A 19226-nucleotide genomic window follows, 5' to 3' on the forward strand; every position below is an offset into this window, starting at 1 on the left:
CCACTACCTGCCTGTATGATGAGAGCCTGCCCCCCACTACCTGCCTGTATGCTGAGGGCCTGCCCCCCACTACCGGCCTGTATATGAGGGCCTGCCCCCCACTACCTTCCTGTATGCTGAGGGCCTGCCCCCCACTACCTCCTGTATGCTGAGGGCCTGCCCCTCACTGCCTGCCTGTATGCTGAGGGCCTGCCCCCCACTGCCTGCCTGTATGCTGAGGGCCTGCCCCCCACTACCGGCCTGTATGATGAGGCCCTGCCCCCCACTACCGGCCTGTATATGAGGCCCTGCCCTTCTTAGCTGCTTGGATGATGAAGCTCCACTCTCCCGCCTGCCTGAGTGGTAATGCCTGGCCTTTCACAGCCTGCCTAGGCACTGAGGACCCATTCTTTCTAGCATTCTTGATACTTGAGATCCCAACTCTCACAACTTCCCTGGGACGTGAGGCCTCATCACTCCTCTTCAGTGTCCCACCAGATAAGATGAGTCCTTTTTAACTTTCCAGGGATGTAACCCACACACACCCCTAACTTCTTTGGCTATGATGCCTAGTCTCTTCTGGTCTTCTGGGACTTGAAGCTTTGCCTCAACTTTCTGGACCATGAAGGCCCACCTCTTGGGGCCTCTCTGGGCTATGAGATTCCATTCTTCTCTGCCCCTTGGATGTGAGGACACTCCACTCCAAACTCTTTGACTCTTCTGTAGAGGGCAGAAAATAAGACCAGGAGCTGCTCCAGACCAATATTCTGGATGACCTCCAAGGATGGGAAGTGCATGCTTTGCTCACTTACTGGTATTAAAGTGTCCAGGTTTTGGGCAACCTAGGAGAGTCTCCATCAAGTCCCTTGCAGGTAGGAGCCTCCACACTTCACAGCTACTCTTCCCTTACCTTGCTAGGGAGATAGGAGGCTGTGTCCAGGATCCAGGTAGGCCTCACCCCTAGTGCCCTACCCAGGGAACTGGAGGTATTGGCTGAAATTTTTCCAGGAGGCAGGAAATGGTATGCCTGGCTCAGAGTACAGCATATGCAAAGGCCCAGAGATAAGAGAATCAGAAACTGAGTGCAGCACTAATGCAGTGCACTCCCAGAACAGGAAGAGAGAGGAGGAGGCTGTCTGAGTGCCTGGTCACTAAAATAATCTAGTAAATATTTTTTGATATTTGTTAATCCTCTGGAAAGTGTTGGGATGAAGAAATATCAGAGAGCAATGTGGATGCCTGCCCTCCTGGAGCCAGCTGATGTGGGTGAGGAAAAGGAGACTACAAGGCACACGGGATGACAGCACTGATGAGAAAATGAAGCTAAGGAGTCTGCAGGGAGCAGGTGTGTAGGTAGCTGGCCGTGGCTGAGCCTTCTTCAGGGATGCTTCACTGATAGCTGCTGTACATAGAGAATGGATGGGGCTCAAGAACCACGGTGACCGTAGAGGAAGATGGTCCAGGTGACGGGAACAGCATATGCAAAGGCTCCGAGGCTAGACTGTGTTCCAGTGTTGGAAGAACAGAAATGAGCTCATGTGGTTGGAGCAGAGAGGATAAGGTGAATGCAGGTAGGTGACCAGGGCAAGTGATGAAGGACGCCATGGGATGTTATCTGAAGGGAGGTGGGAGCCAAGGTGCTGAGGGCAGATGGTGGGAAGCTGGGGCAGAAAACCAGAGCAGGTGAGAGAAGAAGACAAGAAGGAGATACCATTAGGGCTAGGAAAACTACAGGAGACATCAGGGGCTCAGCTGCTCCGTGCTGGTTTTGAGGGGCCTCTGCCCCTTCGTAGACATAGGGGAGGCAGATGGCATGTCCAGCTGGACTTTCTGGAAGGGTGGTGGTATAAATGCAGGAGTTGCCAGCTTGGGTTAGGCATTTGCAGCACGAAGCGGCAGAGTGTCATCTGCATGTGAGATACAAGCCAGTTCCCAGAGCTCTGTGATGTTTGCTGGAGACTGACGGAGAAGTTACAAGAAGTGAGAACTGGAGTTGTAGCCAAGTTCAGTAATAAAGAGCTTGCTGGTGAGGTGACAGGGTTGGGGAGGAGAGGGATAGTGAAGGAAGAGGAGAGGGAGTCGGAGGGAAGAGAGAGAAGGAAAGGGGGGAAAGTAAAGGGAGAAATAGAGGAAAAGATGGAATAAAAGGTGAAAATGAAAGGAGGAAAGGAAGAAGAAAAAAGAAAAGATGGAAGGAAAGAATAAAGAAGGAAGTGGAAGTTGGTGAAGAAGAAAGAGTTGGAGGAGAAAGGTGGAGGAGGAAGAGGAAGGAGGGAGTTGAGTGTGGATTAGGGAGGAGAGGGAAGAAGATGATAAGTGTGGAGGAGTGAAGAGGAGGAGGAAGGGAGATGAGTGAGGAGGAGGAGGATGAGTGTGGAGGAGGAGGAGGCAGAAAAGGCAGCAGGAGGGAGGAGGGACAGGCACTGGGCTACGAGAAGGCACAAGAGCTTCAAGGGGAAAAGAAATAAAGTAGCTAGGGGCAAAGATTGATAAAGGGTGTGTGGTTGGATTTTTCTTTCTTGACTATGAAATGACAGGGTTGGTTTTGATGGTAACGGATGTGTGTAGGAAATAGCCATGACCTTGCAAAGAGGTGGCATGGCCAGAGCTGGGTCAGTTGGCAAGAGGGTAGAGATGCAGGAACAGTGGGTTCAGGAACATTGTCTTTGGCAGCCAGTGGCTCTGTTAGATGAGTAGGTAGGTCTCAGGTTGATGTGAAGAGTTATTGTGTATCTAAGGAGAGATGAGTAATCATAAAGGGTCACCTAGGAGGGCCAGTAGGACTCTTGATACTTCCTTGGAGTTTGTGTGCAGAAAGGCCAGTCGGCAAACTTGTATGTTCCACTGACAGTATAAGCAGGTGAAGAGAGATGCCGTCTCAGAAGGGGCTCCAGGGAGGTTCGAGAACACAGACAGTCCATGCAAATTCCTAGAATGGGGACCTTTAATGATTGGTGAAACTCCTTCCTGCTTCCTGCTTCCTGCTTTAGAGTCATTTACTCCACTCTGTTTGACTCCATCAAGAGCTCAGGCCCCTTCTTTGGGTACTACTACTTTATTGTGCTCCTGGGTATGCTGCAGATACTTCATGTGTCTGGTTCTGCCTCATCCTGCACATAATCAGCAGTTTCCTGATGAAGGGTCAGGTACGGAGGCCTGACACGGTCAGCTCCCGTTGCTGCTCCTTGGCCCAGTGCTCCTCACTCTGTTCTGAGCTCTAGCATCATTTGTTTTCACAGATGGGAAAGGACAACCATAGTGATGTGGAAGAATAAGACACTAGTGATGACGAGCCAGTTCCTGAAGGTCCCCAGCTGAAGAACGTGATGACTTGAGGGTCTGGACCAGCCATCATCAATGGCCCTCGGAGCTGGGCAGCTGGGTGCCTGGCCAATGGGCATACCCAGGTCACATAGATAACCTAGGACTGACATTGTGGGGTTGTCTCCAGCATTGTGGCTATCTGGATGCTGGGCTGGTGACCCTGGGAGACAGGGAGGCCCTCCCCCAGGTACAAAAAGGACTGATGATCTGTTTCTAGCACTTCTCTCCTGTCTCTTCTCCCTTTATCCCTTTGGGCAACTGGACAGAGCCTGGGGGAGCAGTGGACTCTGCATCTGGCCAGAGCCACCCTCAGGCTGTAGCCTAGGACTTATGGAGAACCTTGGTATCAAGGACGAATAAAGTTTCAACAGAGATGAATTCTCTGCCTGAGAGCTTTGGTTCCCTTCACAGCTTTTCCTCTCCTTTACACTGTTGACAGGATTCCTCACTGCCACATCAAGCTTTATATCCATCCCCACCCACATAGCATCATGGAGTGAAGATACTCCTTGCCTCTCAGTCTACACTTTCACCATGTTCTCCACAGTAGACCTCCAGGACAGTATTAGCTGATAAACTCTGGCTTATAGGAAAGAAGGTATTAAACTTAGCTGCCACTCCTCTGTCTGAGCTTACACAGCATTCTTGGTCCAAGTCAGAAGGTAGAGCAGAGACTTAAGCATGTCCTTGTAGTCTCTTGCTTAAAGTAACCTGCAGTCCCACCCTGGGGTCTTTACACTCTTGGGACAGTAGAGATCCAAAGGTTGATGTGAGGTCACTGTCTTCAGAAGTGCTGTAGGAAAACATTTTCCTCCAAAATGGAGGCTGTTATGTGACCAGTGTCATATAACTTAGCAATCAAAGCCACAGGATCCATGTATGGTTAGACCATGCCATTTTTGAGAATATGCAGAGAGGGACTGAATGTCATGAAAGAGAGAAGCAGAGACAGTGGGAAGAAGCAGGCCACCTTGGAGGACATCCAAAAATAAATGCTCTTGGGACAAAGAGCAGAGCCTGGCATGGCAGCTCAAGACTGTCGTCTAACACCAGGGAGGAAGAAGCCAGTAGGCTGGAAAAACACACAAGTCTGGGATACAAAGCAGCACCCAGTCTCAAAACAAGCAATGGGAGGGAGTGTAAGGAACAGGTACCTAGAATAGAAAACTGGACAAAAATCTGAGATAGAAACAGCTAAGAAAAAGGTGGAAAAATGGGGGAAGAATGAGGGCCAGTTATAGGTGCAGAATGGGATCATGAGATGAGATGTGGATTTTATCTTCTTGGGATATATGGGAGAAAGGAAGAGAAATATGGCTTCTGTTGAAAGAATAACAATTCAAGGGAAACAAAAGTTAAGGAACACAGGTAGAGACTGCATAGGCTTGTGAAAGAGCCAGGAAGACAAGGCAACAGAAGGAAAGGAAGGAAAAGGAAATGGAGGTGGAGGAGATGAAAAGAAGAATAAGGGAAAAAAGGAGAAAGAGAAAAATGTTGTACATCGTTAATGGATGAGTAACCTTGAAAAGAATAGGAAGGTGCATTTGAGAAGGAAGGAAGAGAGATATTGATGAGAGAACATGATAGATGGAAGCAGGTATGGCCACTAGCCTGAAATAATAGTACTCTGAATGCTAAGAAAGGATGATCATAGGTTTGATATTGTGAGTCCTTCTCTGTCCTGCCAGCTAGATCACAAATTATGACACAGAGACTTCTAATTAGTTTTGAAAGCTTAGCCAGTAGTATAGGCTTGTTTCTAACTAATTCTTTTGTTTGTTTGTTTGTTTTTTTTTTCGAGACAGGGTTTCTCTGCATAGTTTTGCGCCTTTCTACTTGTAACAGGCTGCTGAACTACAGCGATCGCTGCTTGAGTGCTATCTAAACTAATTCTTATAACTTAAATTAACCCATATCTTTAATCTACATTCTTTTACATGGCTTGGTTGCCTTTACTTTGTAAAGCCCATGCTGCTTGTTTTGTGTCCCTGGCATCTCCTCACAACTCCACCCTTCCACTTCCCAGCATTCTCTCTACCCTGAAAATCCTGCCTACCTATTGGCCATTCAGCTTTTTGTTAAACCAATCAGAGTGACACATATTCACAGTGTACAAAAACATTATTCTACAACATTTCCCCCTTTTGTGTAAATAAAGAGGAAAGATTTTAACTCTAATATAGTAAAACTATATACAGTAAGAACAATTATCAGGTATTGTTTAAATAGAAAGGAAAGGTATTAACTTTGACAAATGAAAGTAGATACAATAAGAACAATTATCAAGTAAGAATTATATTCACAATGTCCAGTCCATTTGTATTTGGCAAATTTAGAGAAAATACTCCATTATCTATCCTCTTTTGATTAATCCAAAGTTTTGTAGTAATTTATCTTCTATAATAACTAAGAAAAACTATTACCATCTAGTCTTCAATTCCATCAAATACCCCAGAAGGATATATTGCCCAAGTAAACAGAAAGTGCAGTGCAAGCCGCTTCCAAACCTATAGAAACAACAGACATCTATCACCCAAAGATCCTCTGTAATATTGGTGTATCTGTCTTTGCCCTACAGACCTAGACTATCTGGTAGACTTTTCTATGAAGCATGAATTTTGAAGGACTCTCTTGACTTATCTTGGTAAAGTTTAACAGATTTTTTCCTTTGTGTCCTGCTTGTCCGGTTTGTACAGCATACTGTCAGCAGTCAAGGCAAAAACAGTTTCTTTGCCCAGTGGCTAACCTTGCCACAATGAAAGCAAACTCCATAAGGAGTTTCTTCAATGCCCATTTTCTTCTCTGAAGTAAATTGGTGCTGCCAGGAGCATCTCCTTGCATCTCTTTGCATCGCTGGCATCTCCTTGCAACTCTGCCCCTCCTCTTTCCAGCATTCTCTCTGCCCTGAAATCCTGCCTACTTATTGGTCATTCAGCTTTTTATTAAACTAATCAGAGTGACACATATTCACATTGTACAAAAAGATTATTCCACAACAGTTTGAGGCCAGCCTGGAAGGAGAACCAACCTAGAAAAGCAACAATAACAAAAGCACAGAGTGGACATGCATAGAGGTGCATGGACACAATGGGATTTCATGTCTCTGTAAATAATAAATCATGAGAGTTGTAGGAAAATGGATACAACTGGAAATTGTTTGATGAAATAAGCCATGCTCAGAAAGGCAAATACTGAATGTTTTCTTTTGTGCAAAACTTAGATTTTAAATGATAAATATTTATGTATATGTGTGTGTCTTAATTTATATTTTTAGAGGTCATAAAATATAAGGGACCATAAGAGAGGAGGAAGCAATATTAAGAGAGATCAAGAATGTAATGTGACATGTGACATGGAAACAGAAGGGGAAAAAGAACCAATCAGAAGAGGACAACATGGGGCAGGGGCACAGGAAAAGTAACGAGTGAGTGAATGAGAACAAAGTATATGTGTATGAAGATGCCACAATTGAACCCATTGCTTTTTATGTAAATGTAAAAAAGCAAAAAACAGAACCAATAAACTTAAATTACACACTGACTTTATTAATAACCTTAGTATAGAGTAATGCTGGATTCTTTATTTTTTTATTTTTCAAGACAGGGTTTCTCTGTGTAGCTTTGTGCCTTTCCTGGACCTCATTCTGTAGCCCAGGGTGGCCTTGAACTCACAGAGATCCACCTGCCTCTGCCTCCCAACGCTGGGATTAAAGGCTTGTGTCACCACCACCAGGCTGTAATGCTGGATTCTTAAAATGGAATTAGTAGTTGTGATGGTTAACCCCCATTGTCAGCTTGATGAGATAGAGACAACTGGGAGATGGGCCTCTAGGCATAACAGTAAGGGAATATGTTGATTAGATGAATTGAAGTGACAAGACCTTCCCACTATGGGTGGCATCATTCCCTGATAAGAAGAATGTGTATAGCCAAATATGATGGTTAATATTGATTAATATTGATTCTGTAGGTATATGCTATGTCCATCTGATCTATTGTATAGTTTAATGCTGGTGCATCTTTGTTGACTTTTAGTTTGGATGACCTATCTATATGAGAGTTTGATATTGAATTCACCTACTAATATCATATGAGGACCTATTTTTCCATTTAATGTTTATTTTTTATTTTTAATGTTTATGAAGCTGGAGCCCCAATATTTGGTTTGTTTGGATTTAAAGCTCTTGATAGAATGTTATCCATCTTTTGATTTTATTAGCAAGGTGTGTTTCTCAGCGACAGTATAGAGTTGGATCTAGTTTTTTCTTAAATATATGAATAGCTTTTATTTTCATTTTATAAGAATTATTTAGAGGTTGAAGTTTCCTAGAACATTGATAGGCAGGTACAGAGGTTTCATTGTTCCCTTTCCCTATCATGTATAAGCTTCTCCTACTATCAACATCCTCCATCACAGTGGTGTGTTTGTTACAATCCACACTGACACATCCTCATCCAAAGTCCACACTGCACATTAGTGTTCACAAAACACCTTGTTGCCAGTAGAAATCATTCACATCAGGTTGTTTTTTGTTTGTCATACAGATCTGATCAGATCACCTAGGTGGCCACCAAAACCTGGTCCCTCCACTGACTGGTTCTTGGAGACTCCTTTCACATCTCCCAAAAAGACAATCAATGAGACTTCCTTTTTTTTCTTCCTCCTTCTTGTTCTTTTTTATTTAATACAGGATTTTATCTATAGCCCAGGCTACACTTAAACTTGCCCTCCCAACAGCCTCCCAAATGCTGCAATTACATGTGTGTGCCATCACACCAAACTAGGGTTCATATTTTGTGTTTACATTTGGTGGGTTTTGACAAATGTGTAATGACTTGTGTTCACCACTGAAATACCATAGAGAGTCATTTCACAGTACCTAGTCCTCCTTGCTCTTCTTAGTTACCTCTTCCTCCTTTCCAACCCCTGTCAAGCAGTGACCTTCCTCCATTCTCCATGGTGTTCCTTTTCAGTTTTTAATCCAGTTAACCAGTCTGCATCTCTTTATTAGTGAGTTGAGTCCTTTACATGTAGATTTTTTTTTTTTTTTTTTTCGAGACATTTTCTTTAGCTTTGCGCCTTTCTGGAACTCATTGTACCCAGCTGCTGAACTCACAGAGATCCGCCTTGCTCTGCCTCCCGAGTGCTGGGATTAAAGGCGTGCGCCACCCCGGCTACATGTAGATTTTTATTGAGAAATATCTATTAATTTCTGTTATTTTTGTCAGTTGGATTATTGTTTGTTCTTTATGCTATCCCACATTAGTATCTGGTCTATTTTGTTGGATATAATGGACTCCTTCCAGCTTTCCTTTGTTTGGCTAGTCTGAGCACAAAATCTTCTTTCCTCTGCTTTACTGATTGAAATTTCTTCTGTTGCTCATAGTTTTCCTTTAGTGTCCTCTGCAGTGCTGGCTTGGTGGTCAGGAACTCCCTCAGTTGTGTTTATCTTCAACTGTCCTTATTTCTTTTCAAATTTAGAAGATTACTCAGATGGCATAGTAGTCTATGCTGGAAATTATCTGCTTTTGAGACTTGCAGTCTATCATTTCCTGACTTCCTGGCTTTAAGGGTTGCTGATGTTACTCTGATGGTTTGTTTTTGTAGGTGAGTTGGTGTTTTTCCATTACAGCATTGAATATTGTTTCTTTGCTTTGTGTTTTTGACATCTTGACTAGAATATGCCATCGATAGGATCTTCTCTGGTCATGTTTATTTGGGGGTTCTGAATGTCTTTTGTGTTTGAATGTCGAGTGTCTTCTAGGATTGGGAATTTTTCTGCTGTAATGTTTTTTTTTTTTTTTTTTTTTTTTCGAACAGGTTTTCTGTGTAGCTTTGCTTTCTGGAATCACTTGTAGCCAGCTGCTCGATTGACAGAGATCAGCTGACTTGCTCCGAGTGCTGGGATTAAAGGCATGCACCACCACCGGCCGGCTGCTGTAATGTTTTTGAATGGATGTCCTGCACTTTTGGTGTTTACTTCATTCCTTCTAGGCCTGTGGTTTCTTGGCTTTGGTCTTTCAGGACATTGTGGTCATGTTCATTTATCTTTTGCTTATTGGTATCTCTATGTATTATTTACCCATCCTTCTCCATCTGGTAGTCTTCTTCTATTTCTTTAGTCCATTGTTCATGTTTCCCACTGAGCTTTTTTTTTTTGTTTTTTTTTTTTTTTTTTTTTTTTTTTTCGAGACAGGTTTCTCTGTGTAGCTTTGCGCTTTCTGGATCATTGTAGCCAGCTGGCTCGAACTCAGAGATCGCTGCTCTGCTCCGAGTGCTGGGATTAAAGGCGTGTGCCACCACCGCCCGGCCCCACTGAGCTTTTTATTTGATTTATTTTTTTCAATTTCAACACTTTGTCCCTCCTCATTGCAGTCTCATTGCTTAGGTTTTCTCTCATGTTGCTGATTTTTCATCTGTCTTATTAATGACTTTATCTATAGGTATTGATGATATGTATTGTATTAATCTGCCTATGAGTACCCTCTTTCAGGTCACTGATAATGTTTTGCAAGAGAACTTGTAAAATGTTCATCTGATAGTTTCAGAATGTTGACTTCATCAGTTGAGTTATGCTCTTTCAGGGAAATTATGCTGACTTCCTTTTTTATCTTTCTAGTATTTTGTATTGTAGTCTGCACGTCTGCTACTTTGTATGTCTGTCCTGGATTTTGGAGAGGGGGGGGCGTGAATTTCAGAAGCAGCTTAGACCATAGGGAAAGTAAGTGCCATGAGTTTGCTGATCTCTTTGCCAGTCTCTAAAACCTCAGAAATCTGACCCCACACTCCATTTTTTCCTTTGTGATTTTTGTTACATGTTTAGTGGGATTTATACCATGATAGAAAACAGTGCAGAAGTTACTAAGGAAGTTGAAAGTAGAACTACCACTCAATCCAACCATACCACTCTTGGGTATATAGACACAGAAGACATCTACAGAAATATTTGCACATCAATGATTATTGCTGTACTTACATGGTGGCTGATAAAAGAAAGCCAGATCCCACACAAGCAGATATCCATCAACAGAGAATAGATAAAGTAAATGTGGAGCATATTCACAGTGGCATTTGTTCAGCCTTGAAGAAGAATGAAGTCATGATATTTAAAGAAAAAGGAAAATTTTGGAACTAGAAATAGTTAAATTAAGTGCCTTAAGCCATAGTATAAATACCACAGGGGGCTGGCATTCTTTTTCTCTCTCTCCTCACCCTGAAAGTAGAAAGTAGTCAAATGAGGGGGAAAGTGAGGGAGGAGGGGAAATGGCAGAGGGTAAAGAAACACATATATGAATGTAAAAATGAGAATTGTTTTAAGATAAGGAAGAAATAGGAGAAGGTAGATAGAAGGGATGGGGTATCAGTTTGTGAGGGGGATGAATAGAAACAAAATATATCTATGAAAATGTAACAATAAAATCTACTTCATTTGCTAACTTGAAAATTAATAAACAAAATTACTAAGCCTTGTACCTATAACGTATTTTGTCCCTGAGACCCCGAATAGAGTTCCTTTCTGGTCTTAACAAAATGATGTAGCACTTGGGGGCAAAGATACAGCCTAGAAGCCCTGCACTGGATGCCAAGATGGAGAGGACCTCCACGGCCACCATGACCTTCCCCTTGGTGCTGTGGTAGACAGGGAGGAAGGTGACCCAGACACTGCAGAACACCAGCATGCTGAATGTCAGGAACTTGGCTTCATTGAATGTGTCAGGCAAGTTCCTGGCCAGGAAAGCCACAGTGAAGCTTCCCAAGGCCAGAGCCCCCAGATACCCCAGCACACAGTAGAAAGCAGTGACTGAGCCCTTGTTGCACATGATGATAATGTGTTCATGTTCAGAGTATACATCTGTGTCAATGAAAGGAGGAGATTTCCCCAGCCAGATCCCACACAAGGTAATTTGGATCAAGGTGCAGATGGGAACAATGAAGTTAGGTGCCCGTGCTACCAACATCCACCTGACTCTTCTTCCTGGAGCAGTGACCTTGTAGGCCAGAACCACAGTAGTAGTTTTGGCCAAGACAGTGGAAACAGCCACAGTGAACAACACTCCAAATGTGGTCTGCTGTAGGATGCAAGTAGCCATGTTGGGGTGGCCAATGAAGAGAAAAGAGCAGAGAAAACAGAAGTTAAGGGTGATGAGCAGGATGTAGCTGAGAGTACGGTTGTTTGCCTTCACAATGGGAGTGTCCCGCTGCTTCAGAAAGATCCCAAGAACTAGTGCTGACAGTGCAGAGAGGTACAAGGCCATGCATGACAGACCTCTCCCCATGGGATCGTCATAATCCAGGAAGGTCGTGGATTTTTGAAGGCAATGGTTGCGCTCTGTGTTGGCATATTGATGATCTAGACACTTCACACACTGATCCACATCTGGTGAAAACATGTATGTTTGTTATTTCATGTTTATTGTTTTTCTTTTGTTCACTTCATCTACTCATTTGAATAGGTTAGCCTAATAGCCCTTCTTTGTTACTTCAGGCATCAGATGAAAGAATGCTCTGTGGGGAATGATGTGACTACTGCCCATTGCCTGCATGGTGACATGGACAAAGCTATAGTTTCTCCTCCTAATTCAATTATGTGTTCTTTGGAAGGTTCTGGTGTCATTATTTTCCCCCTTCCCAGAAACTTACGTACTTACACTATATAGCTTCAATTTGGTTGCAATATTGCCTCCATATGAACTATTTCCTGGGCTGAGGAGAGCTGATTCAGTGCATGTGCTGCCTAAGCATGATGACTTGAGTTTGGATTCTCAGGATCCACATAATAGATGGGTGCAGCAGCACAAGCATCTGCAATTCCAGTGAATCCCTACAGCAAGGTGAGAGACAGAGACAATACTTCCTGGGAGCTCTTGGGGCATCTAGTCTGGCTAGTGCATCTGTGAAGAGACACTCAAGTAACGTGGTAGGGTGATGACTGACTCTCCAACCCCATCTGTGCACTGTGGCAAATGCACACCCACTCACATGGACATACACACACTTTTGATTTTGTAAAATAAAGTTAGTTATGTAAGAAGGGGCTTCTCAAGTTCTTTTCTTGTAATGGTATTCTCAGATATGGGGTTCAAATGTAGCTTCCCAGTGAACTGAATTCTCTGGTTGCTTTTCTTCTGTCTGAAGAGTTTTAATAAGTAAGTATTGCATTCTGAAAGCTTGCCACATGGTGGTACATATCTGTAGTCCTCGCACGTGCGAGGTGGAGTCAGGAGGAACAGGAGTACAAGGCCAGACTCAGCTACTTGGCAAGTTAAGGGACAGTCTGGGCTTTCTGAGACCTTCTCTGAAAAAACAGAACAAACAAACAAAACAACAAAACAAACTCTCAAAAACAACAAGCAACAAAAGGGAATGTTTAAAGGTGTTAACATAAAAATTGTGGGAAAGAATTCACTTCATTTACAGACACTGGATTTTATTTTAAAGGTTTTTTTTTATTAAGGAAGATTTAAAACTTTAATTATGTGTATGTGCGTGGGCTTGTGCACATGACTGCAAGTGGCCTCAGATCCCCTAAAATTGCATCACAGATGGTTGTGAGCCACCAGATGCGGGTGCTGAGAACTGAACTCAGGTCTGCAACGGCTGCAGATGTTCTTAACTGCTGAGCTATTGCCCTGGCCCCTAGGCAGTGGGCTCTTGATAATTGAAATTCATTGTTGGGAAAGTTGGTAGTTTTTATTTTCTTTCTTTCTGCCTAGAATTTCCAATATGTGAATGTGAAATTATTTATACCACATTTCATATTGTTAAAATGACTCCATTTTCAGTATTAATATCTTTTCGGTTTTTCTCCTAATGGTTATCGAACTTCTAAACAGTTTATAAAATTTAGTTTAAATTTTTAATTTATTTTATTTTTGAATTGTCTGGGTGTTTTTCTGAATGTATATTTATGCACCATGTGTATGCGGTGTCCACAAAGGTCAGAAGAGGGTGTCAGATCCCCCTGGAACTAGAGTTACAAATTGTTGTGAGACTCCACATAGGTGCTGGGAATTGAACCTGGGTCCTTCGGAAGAGCAGCCAGTGCTCTTCACCTCTGATTCATCATTCCAGCCCCCAAATTTAGTTTGTAGTATTCTCATTTTTCATTATCTTCTGTTTTCTTGTAGTTTTCTGAAGATATTCTCTTAGTAATCGTCTCTTCCTCTTTACTTTTGTTGTATTTGATTTTCCATTATTTTTTTTTTGCTTTTAGATGAAACTTTCATTTGTAGAACTTCAGCTTTTCTTTCTTAAACACAATAAAATACATGTATGGCATGTGGACATACTATTTAGCTTATAGATTTCTTTCTGAAGATAATTTTATCTGCATTCTACCATATTTGAGCAGTGATATTTTCAATCTGGAGTGTTTGTAATGTGTGTTTTGTCTCTCTTTTTAATTGTGTGTGTGTGTGTACACGTGCATGTTTTTGGGTATGCAGGTGCATATGTGTGCATGAATGTGTGTACATGTTTGTGTATATACATGAGACAGTCAGAGGTCAACCGCAGGTGCATTTCTCATGAATAATTTATCTTGTTTTATAACATATTGTCTCTCTGAAGCTTGCTGATCAGGCTAGACTGGCTGGCCAGGGAGTGCCAGGGATTTGCCTGTTTCTGCCTGGCCAGTGCTCTAATTACAGGCCTAGACCATCACCACACATGGCTTTTATGTGATTGTTTGAAATCTACTTAAGTCTTCATGTTTATGTGTAAGTACTTTACTTACTGAGCCATCTCCTTAAACCCATTCTCTCTTATTTAGCCTATGGCTTGTTGAAAAGATATTAAATATTAGATTTACAATGATTCAACCAACCCCAACATAGACCACTGAATAAAATGTTAGGGAAAGGGTTTATCATCTCTCCCTCCACTCTAGGTTAAAAACCAAAGATAAAAAAGAACTCTAGAACAACCACAGCAAAACAAGTTTGGATGAGATGTCTGTATCACACCCCCTCCTCCCAAAGCTTAGGGAACATCTTGGAAGAGGAGGTGGAAAGACTGTAAGAGCAGAAGGGTGAGGAGGAGTATTGCAAGACTGTCTTCTGGACAAGACATGGCAGTGGCACCCATGAACTCCCAGCAGTTGTGGTTGCCTGCACAAGACCTGCATAAGATCAAGGCAGCTAGCATTCTAGTATGGAGAGGGGAAGGCTTTATTAGCTCCCACCCTTAGCTGAGGCTACTGGCAGTTGATGGCTTTTGGGGGGAGGAAAATCAGTTTCTTTCAGGGATATAGTCCATGGTAGGTCAAACATGTGCTAGTGGATGTATATTTGGGCAAGACCAAGTGGATTAAGTGGGTTATAAAAACAAACACAAGCAAACAAAAGATGAAGAAGACATGAAGTTGAAAGGAAGATTTGGGGGGACCCATGTATAAAATCACTAGAAAACAAATTTAGAAAGGTTTTTGGATGGCAGGTCCTAGAAGCAGACTTTTGGAAGTGATTCTGATGTTCTGTTTGGAACAGGTGTTGAGATGGGACATGGTGTCAGCTGTGTCGAGTGACTTATTAAACTGGGACAAAGAGGGAGCAGATCAGAGACAAAATCTACTGCATGGGCTGGGGAAATGGAAAAAGCCATTGTAGGGGTTGGAGAAATGTCTCAGTCAGTAAAAATATTCATTATATGTTTCATTTCCCAGCACCCATGCAAAATTCCAAGTGCAACTCCAAGCACCTGTAATCCCAGAACTGATTTGGCTGACAGAAGTGTCTCTGGGGCTTGCTAGCTAGCTAGTCTAGCCAAATTGGCAACTTCCAGGTTCAGTGAGAGAACATGTCTCTAAAAAAGGAGGTGAATGGTGTTTGAGGAAAACACCCAACATAGACCTCTAGCCTCTATACAGATGTGTACATTCACCTACACATGTACACACACATGTGCACACACATGAACACACATACACACCACCACTACCACCACCAGCAGCAGCATCACCAGCACCACTGTGTTTGGGATAGTAAAAAAACTTGGCTCTCCTCTGTCTCTAAAGTCTATCTCATGTACTAAGAAAGCAGGGGCCTACAAAGCATCCACAGAAGCTGACCTGAACTCTAGTTCAGTGTACATCACCATACTCAGGTAAAAGCTGAAGAGTGCCAGTAGGGATTCAGTCTTAGCCTTGACAAAGCATCTAATGGCAGAGTCTGGCAATACTGCCTAGTGGGGGAAAGCACTTGCCCTTCAAGCCTGACAACTTGAGTTTGATTCCTAGAACCTGCAAAAATGTAAAAGGAAGGGACTGATCTCCCACAGTTGTCTTCTGATTCCCACATGTATGCTATGTGTGTTGTGCTGGCTTGAATAAGAATGGTCCTTAAAGGCCACACATATTTGGATACCTAGACTTCAGAGAATGGTACTACTTGGGAAAGATTAGGAGTTTTGGCCATGTTGGAGGAAGTGTGTCACAGGGATAGGAGTTGAAGTTTCAAAAGCCCAAGCCAGGCCAAGTGGCTCTCTTCATGCTGCCTGCATATCTAGATGTATAACTCTCAACTACTCTTCTAGCACTATTTCTGCCTACGTGCCACCCTGCTTCCCACCATGATGATAGTGGTCTAAACCTCTGGATCTGTAAGCAAGCCCCAATTAAATGCTTTCTTTTATAAGAGTTGCTGTGGTTATGGTGTTGCTTTCCATCGTTAGAACAATGAGCAAGACAGAAGTTCATACGAGGATTGCTGTGACAGGACTGACCATGATGTTTGTTGGAGCAATGTGGAAGACTTTGGAACTTTGGACTAGAAAAGTGGTTGGATGATTTAAATAGGGCTTAATTGGCCATCCTAATAGGATCATGGAAGACAGTGGTGCTGTGGGCAATGTAGGTTTGATAGCCTGTCTCAAGAGATTTCAGAGGAGAAGAATATTAGTAAATGCCCTAGAAACTGTTGTTCTTGTAGTATTTCAGAGAAGAATGTGACTGCTTTCCACTCCTGTCCAAAAAAAAAAAATCTGCCTGATGCTAAATTGAAGAGTTTTGGATTAATGGTACTAGCAGAGGAGATTTCAAGACAACCTAGTATTGACTGTGGTACATAGTTATTAGTGGGCACTCTTATGCAGATCTATAATGAAATGGAGCAAGCTAAATAAGGAAAAGTACCAAATGTACAGTTTGAGGAGAAAAGGAGCACCAGGAAATGTAATGGAACTAAGTCCAGTGCTCAAGGAGATTGTGGTAGTTTGAATAAAAATGTCCCCCCACATAGGTTCCTAGGGAGTGGCACTATTAGGAGGTGTGGCCTTACTGGAATAGGTATGGCTTGGCTGGAGGAAGTGTGTCACTAGGGGGCAGGCTTTGAGATTTCAAAAGCCCAAGCCAGTTCCAGTGGCTCTCTTCCTGCTGCCTCCAGATTCAGATGTAGAGCTCTCAGCTACTCTGCCAGCACCATGTTGCCTGTGTGCTAGCATGTTTCCTGCCATGACCATGATAATAATGGAGTAAACCTCTGAAAATGTAAGCAGGCTCCAACTAAAATGATTTCTTTATAAGAGTTGCTGTGGTTATGGTATCCCTTCAGAACAATAGAACAGTGACCAAGACTTGTGTACCCTTTATAACACACACAATATGAGAAAATACATTTTATTTATATTATGTTTTTCCTTTAGCTTTATATATTTTACATGTATGGATGTTTTGCCTGTACCATGTGTATACCTGGTGTTTTCAGAGGGGATCAGATCCCCGGAACTAGAATTATGTATGGCTGTAGAAACTATCTTATTAAATGAAATTAATCAGATTTCCTAAGACAATCATCATGTTTCATTCATTATTGCATCCTAGGTTTTACTCACACACATACACATACACACAAACATACAGACGTAGGACTACTTGGAAAGGAGAAGACCTACTAGAAGGAAGAAGGAGCACAAGGGAAGATATGGATGTTAATACAGTCAAATTACATGTTATATGTAAACAAATATTCATAACACCCATTGTATTTTACACCAAATATACACTAATAAAACACTTTCTTTTGAGACAGTCTCTTCTATGCACTGTGTTGCTGAGTATGACCTTGGACTTCTGATCCTCTTCCTTTCTTTTACCAAGTGCTGGAATTATGAGTGTGTATCACCAAATACAGCATATACCATGCTGAAGATGAAACCCAGGCAAGCAGCCTACCAATTGAGCTAAATCCCTGGCTCCACTAATCAAACACTTCTAGGAAGTACATTAGAGGGCCTTCAAGATGGCTCACTGGGGAAAGGTACTTGCCACCAAGCCCACACAACCTTAGTTCAATTCCCAGGAAGGTGATTACATATTTTTAGGTGAATTAAAAAAAGTTTCCCATTATATGCTGGGCATAGTGGCATATGTCTTTAATCCTGGCACTTGGAAGGCAGATGCAGGTGGATCTTTGTGAATTTAAGGGCAGCCTGACCTACCTAGTGAGTTGCAGGAGAGAGACCCTGTCTCTAAAAAAGAGTTTCCATTATAGATGTGATTGATTTTTAGCATACCACCACTTATATTCATACATTTGAGTATTTTAAGGTATTAGTAATGCAAAATATTAAAGAAATTAGTTATACTGACAATACAATATGTATTAATGAAATTGAAACAGTTCCCAATTGGTTTCTGCTAACTTTCTATATCATATCCCAGTATCCATTCCTTTTTTTTTTAAATTACAGTAAACCTTTTAAAACTTTCCCTTAATTCTTTTTGAAATTGGATTCCTTTTCATGCCTAGGATGGGCTTAAACTTACAATAAACCTCCTGCCACAGTCTCTTGGGTAATTGGGTTATTTGCTTGCACCATGATGCCTCTAAAAACAAAACAAAAAAATTCTTGCTATCTTTTCTTTTTTAAAATAATTATTTTTTATTATTTCAAAATATATGTAAGGAGTGTATATGTGCATATAGGCATATGCATGTGAGTGCAGGTGCCCTTGAAGGCCAGTGACATTGGATCTCATGGAACTGGACTTTTATAGGCAGTTGTGAACCACCTAAATGTGAGTGTTAGGAACTGAATTTGGATCCTCTAAAAGGTCAAGCAAGTGTTCTTAACTCTAAAGCAATCTCTCCAGTCCTCATTTAAAAATACTTATTTAATGTTTTTATATTTCATATTACAGTATAATTATATTGCTTATCCCCTTCCCTTTCTTCCCTCTACTCTCTCCCATGTTCCTGCTCCCAACTCACCCACATGTCCCCAGACTCTCTCATTGATAGCCTCTTTCCACCATCAATTGCACACACACACACACACACATTTACATATATACACATACATGGACATGAATACAAATACAACCTGTCAAATCCATTTTTCATGTCTGTGTACCTGTTTTCAGGGCTGATCATTTTCTACTGGACAGGCAATCAGTGAGCTCATCCCCAGGAAGAGGCTCATTCCCCCTTTCAGCCTTACCACCAGTTCTTTGTTTGTTGTGGAACCCTGTGGGATGACTCAGCCCTAACAGGCTTGAGGGCCAGCTGGCCCAAACCAGTAATAAGATACTTTCTGAGAGCCAACCTGGGTCTGCCTAAGGGCCTTAGCAACAGCAGCTGAGACATGATCTGGAGATGACCTGGACCAATGAGAGGCAGCCATGTCACACCAGCAGATGCATATTCATCAGACCTTCTGCTGGGGCTGGGTGGAGGGTATATAAAGCTTGCCTCTTCTTGAATAAATTAAGCTTGTTGTTTCAACCTTCTCCCAGAGTCTGCGTCATTGACTCTGTGCCTATTTGGTCCCTCCCCCAAAGGGAACAACAGCACAGGACCCTGCTATAGGACCCCATGATAATTTACCCTTCTGACTTAGTATGCCTATTGATATTGCCATTGCCCAATGGCTTGTTTCAAAGACATGTCTCACCATGTCGCCCATGCTAGTTTTGAACTCTTGGGCTG

At 42.3% G+C, this 19226-nt stretch overlaps 1 protein-coding gene across 1 annotated transcript in view; it reads right to left on the minus strand.

Annotated features, from left to right (window-relative positions):
- Window positions 1-10763: 10763 nt before the first annotated feature.
- Window positions 10764-19226, minus strand: part of LOC114685190 (vomeronasal type-2 receptor 116-like) — an 83411-nt gene continuing 74948 nt past the window's right edge. The window contains exon 6 of the mRNA XM_028859808.2: window positions 10764-11680. Within this exon, the coding sequence (XP_028715641.1) occupies window positions 10764-11680 (917 nt within the window). The remainder of the gene's footprint in view (window positions 11681-19226) is intronic.

The sequence above is a fragment of the Peromyscus leucopus genome, chromosome 1, assembly GCF_004664715.2.
Source record: "Peromyscus leucopus breed LL Stock chromosome 1, UCI_PerLeu_2.1, whole genome shotgun sequence".
NCBI lineage: Eukaryota > Metazoa > Chordata > Mammalia > Rodentia > Cricetidae > Peromyscus > Peromyscus leucopus.